General features: G+C 45.1%; 2 protein-coding genes across 2 annotated transcripts in view; both read right to left on the bottom strand.

Moving 5' to 3' along the window:
- The window catches only part of LOC137868075 (retinoic acid receptor alpha-B-like), a 12,520-nt gene extending 2,188 nt beyond the window's left edge, over nucleotides 1–10,332 (bottom strand). The window contains exon 1 of the mRNA XM_068704595.1: nucleotides 10,278–10,332. Within this exon, the coding sequence (XP_068560696.1) occupies nucleotides 10,278–10,332 (55 nt within the window). The remainder of the gene's footprint in view (nucleotides 1–10,277) is intronic.
- A 1,250-nt stretch (nucleotides 10,333–11,582) lies between these two features.
- On the bottom strand, nucleotides 11,583–24,476 carry LOC137868074 (retinoic acid receptor alpha-A-like). The gene is made up of 3 exons (XM_068704594.1): nucleotides 23,593–24,476; nucleotides 13,792–13,940; nucleotides 11,583–11,621 (listed from the first exon to the last, which is right to left on the bottom strand). Exons 1-3 carry the CDS (start codon nucleotides 23,747–23,749, stop codon nucleotides 11,583–11,585), a joined length of 345 nt encoding a protein of 114 aa, XP_068560695.1. The 5' UTR covers nucleotides 23,750–24,476.
- Between the last annotated feature and the right edge of the window lie 379 nt (nucleotides 24,477–24,855).

The following is a 24,855-nucleotide window of genomic DNA, read 5'->3' as shown; positions in this document are numbered from 1 at the left end:
CAGTAGAGCAGCAGCTGAGTGATGCGTCTTCATTTTGGGCTCATTCGATGTTTCAGTGTCCAAAGAGATATCAGTAAATACGTACAAAAAGCCTCTTGAGATCGTGGAAGAGCTGCGCTGAGAGGAGGGATCTCTACAGCTGACCAGAACGTTGGAATAACGCAGCTAGTTATTAATACAAAATAACCGAAATAGAGGAATCCTTGAAATCGATAAAAGTTCGGTTGCGGCGATGATGTGATGCACTTATGAGGTCTTAAAAAAAACAACAACATTTTAACATGTGTGTAAAAAGTCTGGTACACAAAAAACCCCCACGGGACACACGTTTACAAAGGCTTCAATTAAGGAACCGCTTTCCAATTAGTCAAGTGATTAAACGGGGAATCTCTGTGTTTATTTAGAGTTGTATGGGAAAAGCTTAAAGGCGCGTATATAAAACGCTGTAATCTAAACTTATTGGCCTTTTTCATATTTTATTATGTGAAGGATATTCCGGCCTTCTCATCGCCCTGCTTACTGCAGCAGGTTATGAACCTTGTCGAGCTTTAGAAACTTTTAAGGGCTGAAAATGATTCATATTTTTACGTGAATGTGACATTTTAGTAGCTTATTGTCACGTCTACCTCAGCTGCCGTTCTAATATTTGTCTGACCAAAGGAGGTCGATTCGAGCTTGAGAATGCCTTTCGATCGACATGATGCCGTCCATCCAAAAAGTGCCGACACGGATTTTTTTTTTTTTAAATCAAGTCCTACGCAGAAAACGGAGGCTGAGCTCTGCTCCGTTTGTTTCCGAGGAAAGTGACAGAAAGCAGAAGAGCGTCTATAGGACGATATTCATTTGCCGTTGCTCTGGGGTCTTTTGCAATGACCGTCTATCATCCAGCTCCCTTTTGCACATGTTTGCAGGCGTTTTTTTTTTTTTTTTGCCTGAGGAGCTTCGTTCTTCATAAGGAAGCGGGTAGGGGGAGGGGGGAGGGGGGGGGGGGGGTGTCGGGGGTTAAAATTCCATTTACCATAGCCGCCCTGTGACGGATGGGACCTTGCCTTTTCATTAGCGAAGCGGGATGCACGATGGGTAACAGATTAGATCACAGGACTGAAACGGCTGACTCTGTAGCCCATCTCGCCTCGGCCTCGAGCATCCGTCAACCTCCGGACCGCCCGCCTCCCCCCCCCCCCCCCACCCCCCACACCCCCACCCCCCACCTCCTCGGTAGCACCGATGCTAACCAAAAAGCAGCCAGTAGTCACGTGTCGTGTGCGTCGATGACACGGGACCGGTCCGAGGTCACCTCCCCCTCAGCTGGTATTATTCATTTTCTTAATGGATGCCTTTTTTATCCTGGCTGATGTAAGCCAAGTGTGTTTCGCAGACATTACCTGCGGGCTCTTGATGGACGAGCGTGGAAAGCGGCCTGCGTCGTCGCCATCAGCTGCCATATAAGTGTGTTCAGGTTGGGTGCAGAACCCAAGGCTACTCAGGTACTTATGTCATTCAAAGCTGAGAGCATGCAGGTCACTTAGCCTTGGAAAATCTACGTGTGTGTGTGTGTGTGTGTGTGTGTGTGTGTGTGTGTGTGTGTGTGTGTGTGTGTGTGTTGGAGAAGTGCTGTACAGTGTGCTGGGTTTTTTTTACTGGGAGCTGGAGCTGCTGCAGTTTGCGAGACAGATTTGCATTTTGTGAGCTTCAGCTGTTTGGGGACGGTTTGTTGGCAGTTCAACGCCTGAGCCGCGATGCATCTCATTTAAAACTTTCCTCATCCACATTATTGATACATCACATGAGCTGTATGCACCGGCGGGGAGAGCCTGACAAACGCTCTAGATTGTCTACTCTGACGAGAAATCTGAGCGAGCAAATCCCAAACTAGAGAGCAGTCACGGGAAGTAGTCATTTGGGTGAACTTGCTTTAATTCGTATTATTTAATAATGTATTTAATATTTAATTGAACTAATCAACCAAGGACCAAATGACTGTGGTGTGAAATGTGCCGCTTGTAGTGACAAACCCACAGAGAATGATCAACACGTGTATATTAGAGGCTGACAGAAATCAGAATTCAAATAATCAACAGCCTCATCCTGGTTTTCTTTAGTACGGTGTGACAGCCAGCATGCACCAGTATGTCTCAATTATCTTCCCGATTTATTAACTCAACGTTCTGCATTGACGTACACAAAGAAAGTCAGAGGCTTTTTTTTTTGGGTTTGTTTCCATGAATCTGTTTTTTGGTCCTTCGCCAAGATCAGGTCGTTGCGGGTTAATACATTTATCCAAAATGTGCCTCAGCTCATTTGACTCTCAAACTCTGCCGATCGTCTCCTCTTAGCTTCAGGACAAGGACATCATGCCAAAAGACTAAAGCTAACCAGGTGCTACGCTAGCCTCCTTACTGGCCAATGAATCCATGAAATGGGCAAATAAAGACACAGGTACTCCTTTTTAGAAAATAAAAGGCTAAAACAAAACACAATTTAATATACGTCTCACTGCAGCTCCGTGCACAGGCCTGGTTACGGTCGGCAATCTGTTGCCGTTGAAGGGAGGGGCTAAACCGAATGATAAATAAAGAGTCAAAGTCACGACGTCACGTCTGGGCAGGACTTTGTTCCGCTGGCTTCTGTAACTCAATGCAATCTGTCGTTCGCCGAGTGTTCCTGAGGTTTACTTTCCGTGACAGATCGGCACACACACACACACACACACACACACACACACACACACACACACACTGACAATGTACCGATGTAGCAGCGAGGCTACTAACAATCTTTGGCTCCATGTTTAAAAGGGCCGACAAGCCATCTTTATATAAGCTACACACAGTGTACAGTATGTAGGCTGTGTGTGTGTGTGTGTGTGTGTGTGTGTGTATAATACATGCGTAGAGGAGGCTGTTTGTGTATCTCCCGTTTCTCTGCAGCGGCAGTGAACAGATGCTGCGACACTTCATCTCTACAAGCCTCCGGGGAATCACCGGTGTCTGAGATGACACGACGCCTCAGACGATCGTCACATCTGCTCCTTTTGCCTCCATTCTTTTTTGTCTTATTTTTTTTTTTGCTCATCTGTATTTCCTCTTTTTGTCCTTTTTTCCTCCACGTCTTCCGTCTTCCCCTTTCACTCCTCCCCCCTCCGCCACAGGGACACCGGCGTTTGACCCGAGACTGTAGACCGCTCTGATATTTGCAAGTGTGCGCGCGTGTCCTGCGGGGTTTTACTCATTTGAAGCTTATAAATGTGCAACCAAAGGACACCCTTGAGCTGAGTGTTGTACAAAGGTGTTTACCCAGGTAGAAGGGGGGAGGGGGGGGGGGTGCTGCTGGGCTAAATAAATGATAGGATCAGAGGTTTCAGCTGTGGGGACACGCTGAGAATGAATCACACCCCCCGAACACAAGGATGCAGAGGAGGGCAGAGCCGCTAAAACTCAGTTTAACCTCCTGCAGCGTCTGTCTGCAGCGTGAAGCAGCTCAACTCTTTCACGTTATCTTTAAAGTTTTGTTTTTGAAGCAGCTGAATAGTTTTAGAGACGACGCTTAACTTCTTTTGATTGAGATTTGAGTTCAATATGACGCTAAAATCATCCCTGGAATCCGAGGATAGGAAAAGCAATCAAATGTGGAAGACGTGGAGGTGGTGGATGACAAAAATGAAGGACAAAAAGACAAAATCAAATCAAAAGACACAGTTCAGCAGCATCGCAAACAGCTGCATCAACACCGCTCCAAAACAGTTACAACAAGATGTGTTTGCAGGACTCTTTTATTGGAGTGACTCGGTTTTAGACCTTGCAAATCTTGTTGCATCAATCCAAATATTTTTTGTATATTATCTGCGCCGGGAGGATCGTACGATCAGTCGCGTGTGTCTTGCGAGTGAGTGTGCATCCATGTGTCTGTCCACTCGCATTTTGGGTGCTTTTTTTCCGTTTACGGCTGCATGTTAAAGGACCTCTTGTGGTTGCGGTGACACTTTCTCAAAACACCTTTTTATTGTCTCTCTTATACTGGCCATTGTCTCTCTGCTGACTCCTCACTCACTGCTCTGAACTGCCCCCCCCCCAGTCGGTAGGGGCCGCCAGCAATAACACAACCGAGTGGACTGTCGAACCCCACCATCCACTACTCCGGCCCATAATAGTTTGCAGTGTATAACAGCCGCTAACAGCTAACAGAAATACCAGTACACACAGTGCTGCACACCTCTAGATCATTTTTATTGATTTGGATGGTGTGTTTGACTAACAGCTAACAGCTAACCGCTAACAGCTAACGGGACTACCAGTACACACAGTGCTACACACCTCTCGATCACTTTTATTGATTTGTACGGTGTGTTTGGCTAGCAGCTAACAGCTAACCGCTAGCGGCTAACAGCTAACGGGACTACCAGTACACACACTGCTGCACACCTCTTGATCACTTTTATTGATTTGGACGGTGTGTTTGGCTAACAGCTAACCGCTAACAGCTAACAGCTAACGGGACTACCAGTACACACACTGCTGTGCCTCGCCACAGCTCAGCCGCTACTAAACGGGCAAACAGTCAGTTTAGACTTTGATTCTGGCAAGATTGCCTGACCTGTCTTTTACGAGGACTTCGAGCTGTTTGCCTGCTTGTTTTTCACTTTGAATGAAGTGTGTTTTTTACGCCGCACACAGTGCAGCAGTGGCCGCCACACGCACACTTGGCAAGCGCCTGTGCTCGTTTATCTTATAAATATAAATCAAACAAAACCCTTTATGACCAAAACTAACAATATAGATAATAACCACACAATATCAAACAGATGTTTAATGAACAACTCTATTCTGGAAAAGTTCAATCTGTGTTTACATTTATACTAATCTTTGCTCTTCATGCCACAACTCTCTCCACTCTATTCTGTAGATAAGGCCATGTAATGTCGGGGCATCAGGGGACATGGGCCCAGCCACCTGGGAGACGAGGCCACTTCCACCTGGACTGATAAACTGCACCTTAACCGAGATCATTATCCAACATCTTGTTATCTTAATGGGCCAGGGATAGGGTGTCAGAGCGATGGCCCCGCCATCTTAGGCCTTCTCATTTACAGATTAAAAAACGAAAGTGCCGCCCATTCATTATTTAGCTACAATCCAACCCCCCGTCCACCTGGCCTCCTCCTCTTTCTCCCCCCCCTCCTCCTCCCCTCTCTCTCTCTCTCTCTCTCTCTCTCTCTCTCTCTCTCTCTCTCTCTCTCTCTCTCTCTCTCTCTCTGTCTCTGTTCTTCCCATCGACTGGCTGTCCGGCTCTTTGGACTCGGCCACGGCGCTTTGTGTCGCCCGAGCATTCAGCACAGCCGAGGGGAGAGAGGCAGAGCGGCGGATTAGCTTTCGCTCTTAATCGTGTCGACATCTTATCACTGCCGTGGAAAGTGGAGAGGACACTGGAAACCCTGGGGGGTTCCAGAAAAATGAGGAGGAGAGGTAGAGTGGAGAGTAGGAAGAGGGAGAAGGGTGGGGTGGGTGGGTGGGGGGGTGATATTTATCCAGTTTATCCAGTCCAGGCTATTACTTACACCTGCAGTTCACTGGAAAGAGACGACAGAGTTCAGGAAGAGGACTTGGCTTGTGGGCGCGTTAGACAAGTTAAAGAAGCAGGAGGACGAGTAAAGCAGGCTTCCTAAAATGTTCCTGTCCCATCGTCACCGACTGCTGTCTAAAGGGAACTTTGTCATTATAATGTCAAAGATGCACAATAAAGGCTTGAATACAAAAAAAGAAGAAACAAATACAACAAATAATGAAAGAAAACAAAAAAAGGATTTTTGAAATATGTGGAAAAATAAAGCAAAAACGTCAATGGCTGCATATGTCTGACCCAGTTTGTTGAAGTATTCTATCAGAGTTATTGAGCATTTGTATTATTCACCATTTCATATTATTGTAAGGGGGAGAGGACACACCGTGCTTGCAAAAGGTTCGGTTCTTTAGTCCTGTGTTATTGGAAAAATTAAAACTTTGACTGAAACTTTCCAACTGAAGCACGTCCCGCGGAGGTATCACAGAAGACAAACAACGCATGCCACGGATCCAGCCTCAGGGACACCAAGATGAATGGTGCTGATTCAAATAGACTGCGTGAATCTTCTCCGGACTTGGCTTTGTGTTTCACAAAAACACAAGACGTATGCCAACGGAATAATTCGATGAGTCGTGAGCACAGGTCGTCGCCAAGGTGAGGGAGCAGTTTTAGCGTTAGAGCGGACAAATGGCAAGAGCGGGATATTTTTTTTGATTTTCAACTATTTTAAGAAGGCCACATTCCTCCAGTAAACACGTCAAAAACTGAGTACATGTGCTAAGTGGAGGTTTTTGTTCGGGTGGTTGGGAAACACAAAAGGGGGAGAGGAGTGTTGTTGTGGTTCACCTGCCATATCAACTGAAGAACCAGAACAACAGGACAAAAAAAAAAAAAGGATCCCGGGCCGCACAAAGACCTGCATTGTTACCTCGGCAAACGTGAAACCTCAACAGATAAGGCACAAACAGAGCAGCAGTCAACAGCTACACCACGGAAAACAAGAGACAGCTCTCTCAGACCCCCGCTCTCCTGTTCGGTTCCTCCTCCTGTCCACCCCCCCCCCCCCGCCTCCCTTTCCCGAAACCCAATCAGTGCTTATCTGTCCATCCGAGCACCTGAAGTGCACAGATGGACCAGGAGATACAGTACAGATTGAAAGGCGAATCAGGGGAAAGTAAAGAGGGAGAGAACAAGAGGAGGAGGAAGAAAAAAAGGAGCGATGGCTAGTGGGAGGCCTGAACAGAGGAGCTGTGTGACTCACCCAACCGCCTCTGAATAGCTGCAGAGACAGAGAACCGGAGAAAAAAAAAAAAAAAAAAGACAACGGAGGAGAGAATGAGGAGGTTTCAGATCACCCGGTCCTCCACAGACGCCCCACTGTGGCCCTATTCAGCGCTCGTCTTTCGGCCCTGGGACCTGGCCGTGGGACCCCCGGGGTGATCGGGAGCCATCTTTTAAGCTCTCTCTCACCCTCCAGACGGGAGGCCTCCGTGCTGCTCGCTTACACATTAACACACACACACACACACACACTCTCTCACACACACACACACACACACCGTGGAGTCGGACCTGTTGCTATAAACTAACTCAATCTTGACTTTGTCTCACACGGGACACGAACAGCAGTCTGACGGGTGTAAGTCCTGTTTGTTTCACCTAGCTGTCTTGCCCTGACCTCCTCTGGAAGTGTTGCTGTGCTATAATTAAAAAACATATTTGTGATACGTCAAAACCAAACGCAATCAGTGAGCTTTAGGCGTATTGTTAGGCAATTATTTTGAGTAGAACCAGGCTAGCTGCTTCCCACTGCTCCCAGTCTTTCTGCTAAGCTAGGCTAACAACATCCTGACTACAGCACAATAACAATAACAATTCAAACTAAGATAATAAAAAAACTCACTTCCTGTATATGATGGAATCAAGTCCTGAGATGCATCTTTTCCACATTAGACCAAAAGTCAAGGCTCCACACGGTGCCTTTTTTTAATAACAGACTCAGACATAGAGGACCATCAACGAAAACCTCTTTTAGCAGCCGAGTGCTAATTGTCCTGACAAACAGCAGAAAGCATTAATTCCTCAAACAGCAAATCACCCTTCGGTATCGCCGGGTTGAGCAGCAGATTGCACTGCAGGGAGAGGAGAAGGATGTCGCGGCGTAACGGTCGTATCTATTTCCCGTCACACCTCCGCGGCGCTGACCCTCCGTTTTGATTTTCTCTCTCTATTAACGCTCCGGTCCTCTTTTCATGTTGTACACTGTTGACAAATCACATTACGGAGTGTGTGTGTGTGTGTGTGTGTGTGTGTGTGTGTGTTAGCACCGGGGGGGGGGGGGGGAGCCATATATAGATTATGGTGACAGGCAGAACGCAAAGGCAGAGAAAAGGGCCCAGCAGAATCCATGTCCTCTTTTTTTTTTTTTTTTTTTTTTTTTCGCTCTCCATCTCTGCAGTAAACTGTCAACTCAACCGGGCCTCTTCATCAGCGCCGTCCTGCAACAGCAGCGGACAGCGGGGGAGTAAATAAAGATACGGTAAAGCACATGGGAGGAGGCCGCTGCTGGTGTATGAAGACGAGGGTTTAAAAAGGGAGGGAAACAGAAACACATAGTTCAGCTTTGTGACAATTGAATGTGTGTTTTATATTCGTGTTTCAACTAAACCCAGGACCGGATACATCTCACAGCAAATACCTGAGTACAACATCCCAAAAATCTGTGTATCCGCAGTAGCAGAAATATGCATATGCAATTCTTGTTACACCATGATTTAAAAACAACAACTCATAATACTGCATAATGCATGGTTACACCAAAGAGGGTGTATTTTTAGTCGCGTTTTTTTTGTCTGTTAGTCAGCAGGACGTCTGAAAAGCGTCGTGCGAAATACCGTCTGACAATCCACGCTGTGCACTTCCATAAAAACCCGAGAGGCCCGGCTTCAACAACACAAAAATTATTTATTCCAGACTCAGCGAAAGAATAAGAAGTGTTATTTAGAACCTTTTTTCGGAAGTCTGAAAGTCACGTTCGGTTCTTCAAAGTCACGCCGGCACCAGAGCCAAACTTCGCCGGCTGTCAGCTGACTCGTATATCGCCCAATCGCATTCTTGCAGACTTTATGAAACTAATTCAACTGTATGACCGATGCAGGACAGTTACACTCGTAGAAAGACAGACGCTAACATCGGGGACATTCAGTGATTTTGCTTTCTTGTGATCGCTCCTCTTATTTATTATCGTTAGGTTCAGAGCTATTAGCCTAGCTTAGCAAGACTTTAACAGGTCAGCGTTTTTCCAGAAACAATGAAACATGAAATATTGTTTGTTTAAGAAATCCGATTTTCTAGGTGAATCTCAGTGAGTTTATATTAAAGCTGACCCTGCCTTTTTGGTTTTAGATTGGGAAAAAAAACAAAACCCCAGAGAGCAGAGAGTTCAGACAGAGGAGTGTTTCTTTTCCAATGGTGAGCATTCTGAATTGTGTTTCATTCAAAGAGGTTATGGTCTCCCGCTTGTCAAACCAGTTCCATCAAACTAATCCCGCTGTGTCAACGCCTCGGGACCCACCAAGTAAAAGAGAGAGAGGGGGAGGGGGGGGGGGGAGGGGGGGGGAGGAGTGTTCACGGCTCAAAGTTTTGTCCTCGCTCCTAAAGGCCTGTCAGCGCCGACGACACGCGTATACAGATTCGAGCCTCCTTTTCTTTCTGGACGTTTCAGGGCTTATGCAAAGCAATGTTAAGATGTCATTTTGTAAAGTGCTCTGCCCACATTCTGTCCTCTAAGCTTTCCTCTCGTGGTATCTAGTCGTACAGATGGCTCCCTGTCTTTAGAGATCCGTCTCTGAGATTTCTGTTTTCATCGCTCCGTTGTATTCAAACGTTAGTATTTCAGCACTTTTCAGACATAGACTATGCAACATTAGTTGTTTTGTTTTTTTGTCATCAGGGCATACAGGTGTCCATTGTTTGTTATGGCTTTATTCCAGGGGTGTCAGACATACGGCCCGAGGGCCAGTGCTGGCCCGGCAAAGGGTCCGATCCCGGCCCTCTGGATGACCTTGCAAAGTGTTTCCAAGAACCAGTTGCTATTTCTTCAAGGAAGTAAATGGGAAGCCTGTGTTCACGGCGCCTTTCAGCGCTCCTGGTTCGGCCCACTCGAGACCAAGACAGTGGCCCCGTGAACCAAAATGAGTTTATGCTAATTAGACAGGAAGAGCCACAATGCTCACACTTTTATTTTGGCATTAAGCTGTCGTGGAGCAGCTCACGCCATTTTAAATGACGTGCTTCAGAACACAGTGGCGCTGCTGTGTCTGGAAGGGCCTAGAGGCCGAGATTCACGGGAGACCAATATGTCAAATTGCCAGCGCATTTTAAGGAACAAAGTGTGTGTCTGAACAGACCAAGCTGTGGTTTTCATCAGAGCAACTTTCTGCCGAAGAAATAGTCCCTATGAAATCTGTTTACGGTCTTTTTCTCTGGAATTAGAACGATTTCTCGTCATTTGTCTGCAACAGCCGTTTAAGTTTCCTCTACCGTGAGAAATCCGGACGGACTTGATTAGGAATGAAACATTAGCTGCAGGAAATGATGCCAAAATATGAGGCTTTACAGGTAGACGGACATCTGATATAGCCAGCAGTTCCTCATGCTTGGAAAAGCCAAATATAACCAGATATTTCATAGGAATCGTGCTCAAATGCAGTTGATACGTTGATCAGATTCCCTCTCGGGTGTTTGAGGCGCTTCCACGGTGCCCCGGGACATTTCGTTGGAGTCGTCAGAAGGACGGCGATAACAGGAAGTGCGAGGGGGGGGGGGGGGGGTGACTGAACGTTGAAGGCTGCCGTGACTTTGGAGGATTTCTTGACTTTGGGTCAACGCAGATGAAACTGTCGTCCGTTTGCATATGCATGTGCTTCTGGAGGCCCATATGCCTGCACCCTCGTTTTAACAATTCAAATCAGCTCTGTTCACACAGCGGATCTGTCAAGGCCACACACACACACACACACACACACACACACACACACACACACACACACACACACACACACACTAACTCAGTCACGCTAGAAGAATCACACACTCCTAAAAGTTCCACTACTCCTGTACCTATGGTGTGACAGTAATGTTGTTTTTCCTCTTGCTCTTTGTGCAATGGTTATCCTGCTGCAAGTGGATTAACAGAAAAATTTAAAATAGTCCTTTTATTATCTAAGAATAGAGTCCAGATTGGGAAGCTTTGCCGCTTTTCTCTGTTTTATATCGCAAATTGTTACTATTTTACATTTTATATATTAAAGGAATTATTAAATAAATAAGGATTTGTTCTATAAAAGACAATATATAATATATAATAACTCTGCTAGTTCTAGCGTTTCTCGTAAACTTATTAATTAGCTTACTTTGGTAACCTGTACGTCACTGCTTTTTGAGTGGACCCTTTAATAATTAACATTATTTGTATTATTGCAACAATAGGGAATGTGCATGTTTGTTTTTTTAAGTGCTTCACATATATATATATATATATATATATATATATATATATATATATGTATATATATATATATATATATATATATGTATATATATATATATATATATATATATATGTATATATATATATATATATATCCTACAAAGCACACACACACACACACACACACACACACACACACACTTTGTGTCTTTGAGTCTATTCGTGGCTCTAATTGGCACATTCACTGGGCAGTAAAAGGCTCTTCTTGCTGGCTAAAAGCCTACAGCTGTACAGCATGCTTGGTTGCATCTAGCGAATAGAAGGGGGCTCGCCCCCTTGCACTGCAGACAACAATGCCTTCGCCATGGAGACAGAAATACAACACAGTGAAAAAACTATAATCCGCTGCTTAATCCTCTTGAGTCAGGATGTCACAATAATCAAGGCCATTCTGCCATGAAGTGAACTATTTTTACATCGGCGGGTCTGGAGTGAGTGGACGGATGGAATGAAATCCATATTGGCTGCGTTCTCAGGAGCGCTCTGACGGAGATTTCACTTCATCCACCACCTGCATCCGTCATTAGGGAAACACAATCTGCACTCAGGGTGCTCAGTCCCAGTGTGTTAACTAAACTGCTGTGTACATACTTTTAATAGTACGTTTTCCTTTAAAGGTGCAATGTGTAAGATATCTGCTATCTGCTCCAAACAAATAGGGGGCAGCATTTCACCCCCTTACCTCTTGGTCCAAACAATGCAAAATGTACAGTTATCAGTCATTTAAAAGGAGAAAAAAAAAGCTAAATAGTAACTAACAGCAAGGCAAGGATGTGTACAAAAGACCAAACTGCTGAAACTCCGGTCAAAGCAACACTGCTATGTTATGAAGTTTAGCCATTTTCGTGTTCACTGTGCCACTAACCGGGGGCTGTGCAGGCCGTGTACACTTTCATAGTTAAATCCAACATGACAGAAAGTCCTCCCCACCACCACCAGGACGGTATTTTGCGGAGGAGAGCGTGCGGCAGCTCTATTAGCCTTACTTACAAGTTAGCTGTAGCAACTGAAATTCAGCCTGCGCTGGATCAGCAAACCTTCTGTTGCCGGCAGTTGAATGCTAACGGCTGGTTGCTACGGCTAACCGCTAACTGAAGGTCTGCCTGCCCTCCTCCAGGTGAGATCAGTTAGTTGAAGATGGAGGAAAAATACAGGTCGTTTTCTTGTTTCTGCCACTTTTGCTAAACACGGGCCCCTGTGACCTCAACGTGATAGACAAGCCTTCTGTTGCTGGCAGCTGAATGCTAACGGCTGGTTGCTACGGCTAACCACTAACTGAAGGTGCCACTTTTGATATACACGGGCCCCTGTGACCTCAACGTGATAGACGAGCCTTCTGGGCAGCTCTACGTCTTTGTCCTCTCATGCTGGACTGAGGGCAGACTGGACGCTACAGTCTCTCACTTCCGCCTCTCGAGACGGACATGTCAGGGCTAGCTGGTTAGCCGAAATCTGTGCAACACACAGACGTCTTCGACAGAACACTGTAACCTCCTCACATTCTGTTCATTTTCTTTTTAACCTTTTTTAAACTTAAAATCACGTCCTGATCTTACACATTGCACCTTTTTTTTTTTTTTTTTATACAAGAGGCCGGAGCAGCGAGGTCAGAGGTCACGACGGGCCCTTTCGCGATGAGAGGCTTATATATCGACGCATTTAGCGGCATCGGGAGCCCGCGGAGAACTTAGTTTGACCCGGAGCCTAGTGAGTGAGCTGATCACCACCTCCCTCTGGGCCAAAAAAACTCCAAAGGATTCCTGGCATACCGCTGCTTCAATTACAGCGGCTGGGAGGAGAGAGAGAGGACCTGGCTGCATGGGAGAAAACAGCATCGCCTGGGAGGGAATCACACAGGCCGTCTGCAAAGGAAGACACGTGCATTTCTGTGCAGAACTGTAATCTATTACTGTTCCCAATAAGTAATGTAAAGCTTTACTTTTTTTTTTACGTTGCAGACTTAATTAATAATGTGTTTTTTTTTTAAAGATACAGCAGCCTTTTCACCGACTAGGCTCCCGAACATTGTTTATATATATGCGTCTACGTGCACGCGGGCGTGTGCGGCGGTTACATAGCAACAGCTGCTGTAAGTGGGAGACAGACAGAACAAGTGCTGGCAGAGCAGATGTTGGAAGGAATTTCTAAAAGTAGAACATTTGAAAATGGCAGACTGGAGACAGAGAAGGTACTGTCATGTCCCAAATTACAAAAAAAAAAAAAAAACCTCTCGTGGTTTTAATCCCGCATTTATTTTTGGGGGTTTTGTTATACGTGTGTAAAGGTGTTCTGCAGCGAAAACAATGCGGCAAAATGGAATTAATTCTGCGGCGCTGAAGGCATTAAAAACAAAAATAAGCCGGCACAAATGAAAAGCAAACGTATATCGAGATGACTAATTCCTTCGAGAGGTGTGTGAGGAACTCTTCTTCTTCTGTGTCTCATTATGAATACAGACTGATGGCAAACTAACACAAATGTAAAGCTCTTTGTTTAACAATTGTATATGAATTATAATGTATAGAATGTATACGTATGTAATACAGCCAAAGCTCTTTGTCACACTGAGACACTTTCACTCTCACGTCAGTGTTTAATAATAACTGCTCGGAGTGCAAATGCCCGCAGCGTCACAGACAGGAAAACACAGCATGTCACAGTTCTTGCAGTTTGAGTCCTACCTTGCAGCCCTCACAAGCGCTGACACCATAGTGGTATCCGGAGGACTTGTCCTGGCAGACGAAGCAGGGCTTGTAGATTCTAGGAGGGGGCAGCGGGGACGGCGGGCTGGGGACGAGCTCCTCAGAACTGGTGCTCTGCGTTTCGATGGCTGAAAACAAGAGAAGACAGAAAGATGAGGGTTTCAAATGTGGTTGAAATGATTCATTTAGACACCTGGAACTAGACAAGTATTCGTCGATTGGGGTTAGTTTAACTCTCTGAAATTCAGAAAACTCTTCTGTTGATTTTCAGGAGGTTGAAAATCCAAAAGTTTTTCGCCATGCTAGCAGCTCCGGGGACGGTAATGGTCGGTAAATCTGTCATAATCAGGTTAAAATCTGACAACACCATTGTTTCAACACCATGCTAACACACGAAACTAACATGCTTAACATCAGCATGTAGGCTAACATCAGCATGTTGGCTAACATCAGCATGTTGGCTAATATCAGCATGTAGGCTAACGTCAGCATGTAGGCTAACGTCAGCATGTAGGCTAACATCAGCATGTAGGCTAATATCAGCATGTAGGCTAACATCAGCATGTAGGCTAACATCAGCATGTAGGCTAACATCAGCATGTAGGCTAATATCAGCATGTAGGCTAACATCAGCATGTAGGCTAATATCAGCATGTAGGCTAACATCAGCATATAGGCTAATATCAGCATGTAGGCTAATATCAGCATATAGGCTAACATCAGCGTGTAGGCTAACATCAGCGTGTAGGCTAACATCAGCATGTAGGCATAGCCAGTGAGCGCATGTTAGCATGTAGCACGTAGCACCACCGTAGGCCTGCAGCCTCACAGAGCCGCTAGTGTGACTTTTATCGCTTTATCTTAAAGGTGCCCGGGACATTTTTGTTTCTCACTCTCACTCTAACACAGAGTTTAATGCATTTTATTCCTTCCTCACAAAAAACCTCTTTTAACAGCCCATTGCGTGGTTAGCACATTTAACATTTAACCACGTGTTTGGGCTTTGAATAAACTAAAGTACTGAACGCGTCACAATAACTCACACATCGGTTTCAAAACCAGCCTCACCAGAGAGCAGGTGGGAGACATTAAACTGTATTATTTATAGTAGACGTGCCTGTAATATGGAGACACTACTTGAAGAGTGCTTGAAGATAGAGCGTTCATAACAAACTCGGTGAAAATGTACCAGACTTTGAACCTACGCACAGACCCAACTCACACAGACTATCTGCATAGAAAATGGAGAACAGTCTCTCCAGCATCTCTACTGATTAGATTACTTTCTTCCGTACTTCATCAGAGTAAACTCAATTACCGATGGTAAGGGACACGCTCTTGTAATTACTGGACCCTCGTCCTTGCATGGAATTCCCTGGCGGTTTAATCTAATCTTCGGCTGCGTTTCACCCTGTGTGACTTTCCTTTTTTTTTTTTTTGCGGTGTTGAATTTGCAGCTTTGCATTCGGCAACTTCCAGCGGCTCCGGGGGGGGGGGGGGGGGGGGACTTAATAATAACAAGTCTGCGGCACATCAGCGCATGTACGTGAGGACGAACGTCACCTGAACGTGAGACGATCAGCCCGAGGTTAATTAGAACCGGGCGATTCGTGAATCTGTCGATTCTCGCTCCTATCTGGGTTTCGAGGAGCATGTTTTTGGGGCAGCGAGGAGAAAGTCTCTGCGAAACTGTGACGGGCGGCGACTGCTTAAAAGTTCTGCAGAATCTTTAAGTAGACTTGCATAAAGCTGACATAATGGTGCTGCGTCGGGTATTTTGAAAAGTTCGCCCGGGCTGAATTTTCAAGTGGCATTCATCTGAGAGTAAACAACTTCAGTCGGCCACGTTGTTCCTCCGTTCTTTAAACAACTCCGGGGCGACCTGGTTCCATTGACGAGGACAGACAGACAGACAGACAGAGACAGACATTTGTTTCCATTTGAAGTCGGGTCATCTCGTCGCTCCAAACGGTTTCCCTCATGTTGTTGGCAGGGAGCAGTCAGAAGCAGCTTGCACATAAAGCAGATGTATGGTGAGACACCGCGCTGGAGGCAAGCCAGTGGTCTGACAACACAAAGCCATCTGATAGGGGGAGAGGAGGGGGACTAGACGCCGTGGCGTTTGGTGTCTATGCAAGCATTTAACTAATACGGCGTACAAGTTGGGCTGGGCTTTCAGTACTGATACTAAGACCTTTAAGGAATAGAAACGTCTAGCATCGTATACATACTTCAATCCACGAGCTGAGCTCGTCCCTTTTGCCTCCTCACTAAACAGCAACATCTCTGTCCTGCATCAAATAAGTGAAACGAGGTGTTCACCTGAGGACGTACGACTACTGGAGCACAAACACAATGTTTTATTAGCCTTCCCCAGGAGGCGCTAGGCGCACTTTTAACATGCATCTAGAGGAAAAATACTTTTGTTACTGATATGGCTTCGGAGCATTTGTGACGGCTGGGTAGTCCCACATTGAGGAGCGGCAGCGCCAACAATTTCAGCCCCGCCGCTGCCTATTTGAAACTCATGGCTGCGTTCCGGGAGGCGGTGTGACCACCTGCAGACAGATGGGACGCATAAACGCAGATTCATTACACCCCTCAGAGTGTGTGTGTGTGTGTGTAAGGAGAGGGTGGTCAATGGGTACCTGTGTGGTTTGCGTATAGGCCCTATCAGGTGCAGGGGAGCCTTTTTCTATTTTCTGCGTGATTAAACTTTGAGTCGACTTCCCCGCATGTTAACATACACAGAAAGCTCCATTAGAGGAATAAAGGCTGGTGAAAGACAAGCGCACACGGCGAGTCTGGCTTAAGAGCAGCCAGAGAAAAATCTGTGGCCGCTGAACCTTTAGCCTCTGGCTGAACCTGCCACCGGGGGGGGGGGGGGTCAAATAGGGAAAGCACACACACCCTGCTGGAGGCCGAACGACGGGGAAAGACGAGAGAAAACAGCCCCTCTGATTGGCCCGTCCGTCTACTGGGCTGCAGACACCGGGAGCTCCCGGATATATAAAAAAAGGCCAATGATGAGGGACGAGCGGACGAACGTACAACGGGAACTTTAAAAACTTTAAAAACTTTGCTCGCAAAATTTAGAATTAGTTTTGACTGATAACATTTAGAAAAGATGTGACGATCTCCTTGCATCTTGATCTGATAAAGGCACCGCGAATCAAGTCAATCATCTGCCAGTTTAACACTAAAAGTGATGCAATGCAACGCTTGAAAGAAGAAATAACACACTGACATAATAAAACACAACCGTTGTGTTGTTCTGAAAAAGCCTTGCTTGGTTGAATAGCATTGTGGCTAATGCTAGCGGCAATTCAACAAAAAATTGCATCTAATTTTGGTTTATAACAACTTGGGTCAGCCGTGATTTTCCACTCGCCGACAGAAATTGAAAAAAGCTCCAGATCAGAGACAGATCGGCGCTCACATATACTCTTCTCATACTCGCATAATCCACACGCTTATGTACCACATACTCAATGTTACGTCAAACTTAGTATATGAATAGTGTGCTAGGATGCAATTTCGAACACAGCCTCGGTCTGACATCTTCTAAAGTTACAACCTGTCTGACCGTAACTTAAAAATATCCAAATGTTCCCAGATGTCGGACAAAAACGTTAAATTTGCCGATAATATTGGATGCCAAAGAATTTTTTTTTTTGTAAATGGGCAAAAAAATGTGTGAGCAAGTTATTGTTTGCTTATGTACTGCCAATACTAGTCAATACCCCCGTAAAAGTATTAGTTTTTGTGTTTAAAAATGTCTCTTAAAAAACATAATTTTTTAATCAAATCTGTGTGCAGAATGGATCATCGCACGCTCAGAATGGAGACACAAATCCAATGCAACAGAAAACGGTCATTACCGGTAAACTGTCTACAGGCTCTTGGCAACAACCGTCAAAAAAAAAATAATACACAGCAACACCGACACCGGTCCAGCTCCAAATGAGCAGGATGTGTGAGGTTACAGGTAATGAAGAAATGATCCGCGGCGCGGCGGCGTCATCTATCCGCTCCCTGTCCTCTACATCCTTATATCCAGTTCCCCCCCAGTCTGAAAACCAGTGACATGTAAAACTCTCCTCGCATGGTCCACGGGACCAACAGATGGCAAAGAACCCCAAAGCAAAGTCTGTCGCTGCACACGGGGCAGTTTAACACAACGACTGCCGCATTCGAAATTAGGACGGAGCCGCGTCTCTGCTGCAGATAATGGAAAGGGGAAAAGGTGCGCTTAATTTTAGCTTTAACAAAAATCAATTGAAAGGCAAGAAACCATAAGTCAAAGTGATTGAATTAAACCTGACAAATTATAAAGGATCAGCAGAAACGAGGAGAGAGAAAGGAAAAAAAAGAGGGGCAGGATGAAGAGAAAGAGAGGCATTTCCTGGAGCTCCTCGGGGTATTTGTGTATTTGGTTTGCGTTAAGGAGAAAGCTGTGGTGATTTTGGGTGTGGAGGCGGCGGCCATAGCCTGGGAGGATTAGAGGAATATTACTCCCAGTCGGTGGATCCCCTCCCTCCTCTTCTTCCTCCTCCACTCAGCTGACGCTCCGTCCAGTCTGAGAGTGTTTTTCCCCTCCAGGTTGTCTCTGCAGGAGCGCCGAGCGCATAGCTCACATACAAGCAGGCCCAGTCAGAGGAAATGGTCAAAGTTCACCCAGAGTACACCAAATGAGAAGCAGCTTTGCTCCCGCTCTCCGGTGCGGTTTTTTTTTTTACAGAGGGGGATATTTGGAAGAGCTTTAAAACACTCAAGGAAAAGGAAAATAACAATGAGGAACAAGTCATTTGACTTCATGTGTGGTGGGGGGAGGAGGAGAGGTGAGAATCTGCTTTTCATCAGGGCTTCCAAAATCCACATTTGACAAAAGGAAAAACTCCCAATTTTGACTTCATTTCTCGATTTCCTGTACCCGACGATTACTGTGTTTGGGTTTAAAGATTCCCCAGGCGGTCACGTGTGACCGAACCCGTCCTTTTTGACCACCGCTGTGACCTCGCGGCGACCTCGCGGTCGGACGCTAGCAGCGGCGAGGTCAAACTACAACGTCGACGGGAAGCGGCAGTGCGCCGAACTCAACAGGTGCCGGGCCGCTTCAAAAGCGTTCATAAAAAAAAAAAAGGCGAGCGAGGAACCAAGACGGCCATAAAAGCAGATGACGAGGGAGGGAAGGAGGGAGGGAAGGAATAAAAGGTGGCTGAAATGCGAGAGGTTTCTTTTTAATCCGCAGGAATTCGTGGCCTTAAAAGCACAGCGCTGGTATGGTTTTTATTCTCAACCCCCCCCCCAGCCGGCACTTTTTTAGATGTAACTGGATTCTGGAGTCGGCTCTGTTAGAAAACAAGACGCGAGGAGCTGTGGGAAGGGCGTGGCAAACAAGGGATGAAATCCAATTCAACAATCGGAACATTTCAGCTGACGCGAGGAAATGTCAAAAAATAGATTCAGCTACAGAAATCATTCCGTATAGAGGCTGACATGTTGATATCTGAGGGAAAACATTTACCTTGTACAGTTTTCCTTACTTTTGTCAGTATTCCTGCTGGCTTTTAACATTGAAATAATATCTTTTAATGCTCTGGAGCAAAAGCCTGTAATTTTACACCTCCTCCAAGCCCCTTAAATATTGTTACATGTGCACAACATAAAAACAGCTGAAGTTGAACCTTAACATGCTGAAGTCAAGCCTAACATGTGGCGGTATCCTCCACAGTGTGAAATACATTCATATTAATGTGTCTAAACGAGTGATTGTTCACATGTTTGAGGCAGTTTCTACGGTCTTTAAAGGACGTTTTGCCACCAACTGTCACACGGCCTCCGTATCGTATCGTTTCAAACAATTTTCGTTATTTTTTTTGTTTCCGGTGCCAAAGAAGAAGAATGTTGGCCCCGTAACGCTGAAGCATTTAGTTCTGGACTCTATGAAGCCCCCCGAGCTCTCGGGCCGGGTCGCGTCTGCTTTCCCGTCTTTCTACACACGCCACACATGATCCGCCTCTACTCTCAGCTGCTTTCTGTCTTTCTATTGATTCATGTAAAGCACTTTCAACTGCTTTGAGTGCTGTACACAAACACACTCGCCTTGCATTAATGCCAAAAAAAAAAAAGATTTATATCTTTTCAAACAACAACTAAACCGTCATGACAAAGTAAAGTTCTCTACTGGACCCAGATTAAAACATATATAGTTTAGAGTTAAGCGGCTTGTTTTAAGGCTATGACTCTTAAGAAACGTGGTAAAAAAAACAACATGAAAAGCTGCTTTTTTTTTCTCCTGCTGCTGCTGCGGTCGAGTATTTGATATTTATTAGAAGGCCAGCATCGCTCCTGGTGGGACCCCAGAACGCTGTCCTAATCACGTCGATTAAACATGCCTGGCATCAGAGAGCTTCCCCTTTCATTTCACTGTTGTACACCGCTTTTTATTTCCCCCCATCCGCCTTTCATTCCGCACGCCCACTAAATTAGCTCGGTGCGCAAGCTGTGCTAATGGCTTTTCATGTCCATATCAGAGGCGCTTAAGCCTTGAAGACAAAAAAAAAAAAAAAAAAAAAAAAAAAGGGCCCCGATTATCCCACATGCGCACATCGCACTCTGTCTCTTTTTAAAGTCACAATAGCGTTTACAGACAATCACCTTTCCACTTGTTTGTCTGATGGCGTTTGGATTTGTTTTGATGAGGTACAAATGACTTGATGCTTTTAATGTGAAACTTCATTCGCGGGCATCGTGTGCAGCCCATCCCTCAGCCGCAAAAAAAAGAAAAAAAGCCCATTTCATCTGTGCAAAAGGAGGTCCTTGATCATTCTTAATTAGCATCTAAACTGGAAGAGGAAGCGCATTAACGGTTGGCTCGTCGTCAATGCGGTTAATTAACACCCGGGAGGTTTCCATTATCCCGAACAAATAAATTAATAAAGCCAACATTTCGGTGACCCTGAGAGAGGCTTTCTCAAGTCAAAAGGTCTCATTTTAAAGCAGGAAGCGGTCAGGGGTCTGACGGCGCCAAAAGGGCCCGAGAACGACTTCATCGTGAGAAAACAACGAAATATGAATCAACGCTGTGTTCTCTTTGTCCCGTTTAGGGTCTACAAAGGTCAGCGTGAGCGTGTGCGTGTCGTACGGCACGGCCAATCAAAAACACCTGAGCGTTCTGCTCCTGTGATTAGATTTGTTACGCCAGTTAACCGACGCACACCGAAACATTAACGCTCTGAGTGACGGAGGCAGCCGGACTTTGACTTTGGCTTTGGTGTAATGTGTGTGTGTGTGTGGGGGGGAGGGACTTGGTCTTGACCTCTGTGTTGTTGAAATCCTGGCTTCGGCCGGCCCCCGGGTCAAAGAGGGGCCACCGGAGCGGCTTCTCAAAGTCCGTCCAAACCTTTCAACAAGCTGCTCGACAAATGTTCAAACCTCACAGGACATTTTACCTGACTGCCACTTTATAATAGAGCCCTTTAATGTATAAAAAAAGTATATTTAAGACATAAAAAAACGACTGAAGTTGATCTGTAACGGACCACAAAGCCAAAAAATGCAATCTACTCTCTTCTGCATTCATGATTATGATTTATTAATTTAATTAAAACTTTTTTTGGGGATTTTAAGCTGACTTATCTTAAGTATTTAAATAAAGCCACAGACTATATTGACCGTGATCGTACAGGTGATTAATTTCTAAGTGTTTTGCTTCTTAATTTAAATTTCTCTGCTTGACTTTGGAAAAGGTTATGGATGTAACGCACAATATTCATAACGAGCATGAGGACCAGCAGATCGATGACAGGAGCAACTGGAATTTCAACGTCGTGAAATAAATAAAATAATCGACAATTCATTGAAGAATTTCAAATGACAGGAAATGTAATTCAGCACTTATTGGAATTATTGATTGGGAGAAATGTAAATAAGAAAACTTATTTGAGACAAATTTTTCTGAGAATATTGAGGTGTTATAAGACTCTAAGTGTCAGAAATAGGATTATAATATAGAATAATTATACGGGTGAAATGTAAGTTATGCGGTTCATCTGGAAGGATGAAATTACATTTTTTTCTTTACATTTTAAAAAAAAATCTGTCTTTTTACATTTTTATACAAACTTTCATGACGTGAATAAAAACTTAAGTTAAATTTAAAGAAATATTTCACATCACTTTACATTATTTTCACACACATTATCAACAAGTTATCATCACGATTAAGATGAAAAAATAAATTACACACGCTGCTATATTTTATATTATTGGTCCAAAAAAGCTCAAAATGATCAGATGATTTGTAACATTCACTGTAATTCATCATTAAAATACTTTTTTCAAGCAATAAAGCCATGAATTAAGATTCTCTAGCTCACTTCGTCACTCACAATAGTAATTTCATGGACTTGTTCTGGACGGCCGCTTGGATACAAGATGCAACAAAGCCATTACAAATAATAATAATAATAATAATAATAAGTAATTTGCAGTTTTTCTGTCATCTCCTCAAATGTTGCTTCCTTTCACCAAAACACTGACCTGCAGCAGGGCGGAGTGTTTTAAAGTGGCAACTGTCATTTTTTTTGTTTAGTGCACTTTCCCTTCCACTGATAAGAGCCTCTTTATACCCGAGTGCCCTTGAGCAAACACTTCCTGAGGAATGACAGCTGGAGGCTGGTCGTTATCAGATGAGGATAAATCACGGGGCAGCAGCAGCAGCAGCAGCAGGGTGACAGTGGAAAACAAACAGTGACTACAGTGCCTCGTGAGCTCACAGCAAGGGATCCAGATCTGGAGACGAGACTTACAATAAATGTAGTTTTTGACACCTGACAAAAGAGTATTTATTTTAGATATTTTCAAGCCAAACTATTCACCACCCTGCGTGTCTTTTGCTCTCATTATGATGATTTTATCCTCACATGATCACCTATAAGTGTACATTCTGATCTGCCCGTATTAAAGCGTCCACTTTAGTCTCCTGGACCAAAAACGCGAGAGGCTGACATGTTGCGACGGCAGCCCCGGTCATTTATCTAAATCAGTGTCACGGAGCTCGCGGCTCGCCGCGGCCGTACCCCCTTCCTTGTCATGTGCGGACCGGGGGAAGGAGGTGTTGGAAACGCCGCCTGTTGTTTACTCTCCTCCGCATTCCTCCAGCACCGCTGCTCTCTGAACTGCACCGATCTGAGACAAGCCATACATCAGCAGGGTTTTTTTGGTTGGGGTGGGGGGGGGGGGGGGGCTGCTAACCACTGCTGAGGATTTATGACGGCGCACGGTGGTGAAATATGACGTTTTTTGGGAAAAAAAAAAAAAAAAAAAAAGTTCTGGAGAGTTTTCTGCGGAACATCAAAAAACCTAACTTTTTGTTGTTGTCATCACACACATTTTTTACTTATTAATCACGTCACTCTAGAAACATACCCCCTCTGTGTTTAGAGCATTAATCCTCCTGTTGTTTGTATGAAGCGCCTGTGATGCGTTCAGGCGTCCTGTTTCCAACAGTTTCCCAACAACTCCAAAAGTGCAATTCCCTAATTTGTCTGATTTGAAAGATTATCAGATCAGCAGTAATTATCAGATATCTGGAGGCCCCCCCCCCCCCTTTTTTTTTTTTTCTTCTTCTTTTTTTGGCAAACTTGTTGTGACTCATCAGACTCATCATCGCTCAGAGCTGCATCCACGCGCGCTTTAATAAGTCGCGCCAAAATACACCACAACACCAACACCAACAACAACAACAAGAAGAGACGAGGAGAAGTTGGAACCTACAGTGTGCGCTCCGGCGGTGGTGCCACTCTCTGTGCGCCAGTCCGCTGATGCAGGCTTTCAGAGCCTTCTCCTGCAGCATGCAGGAGGACGGGCTGGACGTGTAGAAATCCAGCATCTGCCCGGGACTCACGGCCAGCACGTCCATGCAGTCAAACATGATGACGGCGCGTCGTTCAACTAGTCTTGTGCGTTATGGATAGAAAAATCACCGGCATAAGCGCACACAACTCCATCAAAACTCCGCTGATTCTCCCCCCCTCCTCCTCCTCCTCCTCCTCCTCCTGCTGCTCCTCTCCTCTTCCTCCTCCTCCTCCTCCTCCTCTTCTTCTTCTCCTTCTTCTTCTGCTTCTTCTTCTTGGCACGGCAGATTTCGCTCCTCTTGTTCTCCTTCGTCTCGCACCGGAATCATGAATTATTTCGGACCGAAATGCTCCACGGCTGCTCTAAAAAAAAAAAAAATGCTCATTTTCTCGTTTCATCGTGTCCAGTCAGCGCGCTGCCGCGGACGTGCGAACGGGACTTCTTCTTAATAATAATAATAATAATAATAATAATAATGATGATGATGATGATATCCCGACGTGAAGTCGTCCCGTCCCCGGTTGCCCGCGTGCATAGGACTGGAGGATCTTTTCTTTTCTATTCTCCAAAAAAATAACGCGGACGGCGTTTTAAAAAAGCGCGTTCTCCTCCTCCGATGACGAATGGGTTCTCCGTCCCCCCGTGCAGCTCATTTCCAACTAGTTTTTGCCACCGAGAATGAAAGATTGAATTGCCTAATATATGCGAGTGAACTTTGCATGAACCCTTTCCGAGGCTGCTGACCTTCATATGACCCGGGCGGGCTGACATCACTGCAGCTCCGCAGCGCGGAACAAGGCGGAGAGGAGAAGCGCAGGCGGACAAATAATACAGATCCTGTTTTCTTCTTTTTCTTCTTCTTCTTCTTCATTCTTCATTCTTGGAAAGAACAAAATACAAGAGCGTCCCTAAAAAATTTTTTTTTTTTTTTTGAAGCTGAGGAAGCTCGTGCTCTGAAGAGTGCTGCTTTCCACGCGCAGTGACAGGAACACGCTTCATTCCTACAGATATAAATGTCCTTGTGCGTTACCGCACCAGTATGTATTTATTTTAATAAATATTAAGAAATAATCAAAAGCCTGAGTCTGATGTCATAACGTTTGAAGTTACAGAGACCATATTATCTGCTCAGTGTCATTAATTTGTTAAAAAAAAAGGAAACTGAACTTTATTTTGACACAT

Source organism: Cebidichthys violaceus, unplaced genomic scaffold (assembly GCF_023349555.1).
Source record: "Cebidichthys violaceus isolate CVI_PGR_0920_01 unplaced genomic scaffold, fCebVio1.0.p SCAF_96, whole genome shotgun sequence".
Lineage (NCBI taxonomy): Eukaryota > Metazoa > Chordata > Actinopteri > Perciformes > Stichaeidae > Cebidichthys > Cebidichthys violaceus.
Note: the sequence above shows the minus strand (reverse complement) of the source record. Positions and strands in the feature narration are given on the sequence as shown.

Excerpts from the sequence above, each read along its gene's own strand:
- LOC137868074 (XM_068704594.1), bottom strand. The coding sequence starts at position 23,749 with ATGTTTGACTGCATGGACGTGCTGGCCGTGAGTCCCGGGCAGATGCTG. Across the intron at positions 13,941-23,592 it reads CCACCGCCGGAGCGCACACT|CCATCGAAACGCAGAGCACC; the intron begins GTAGGTTCCAAC and ends TCTTGTTTTCAG. Across the intron at positions 11,622-13,791 it reads GCGCTTGTGAGGGCTGCAAG|GTGGTGGATGAAGTGAAATC; the intron begins GTAGGACTCAAA and ends TGACGGATGCAG.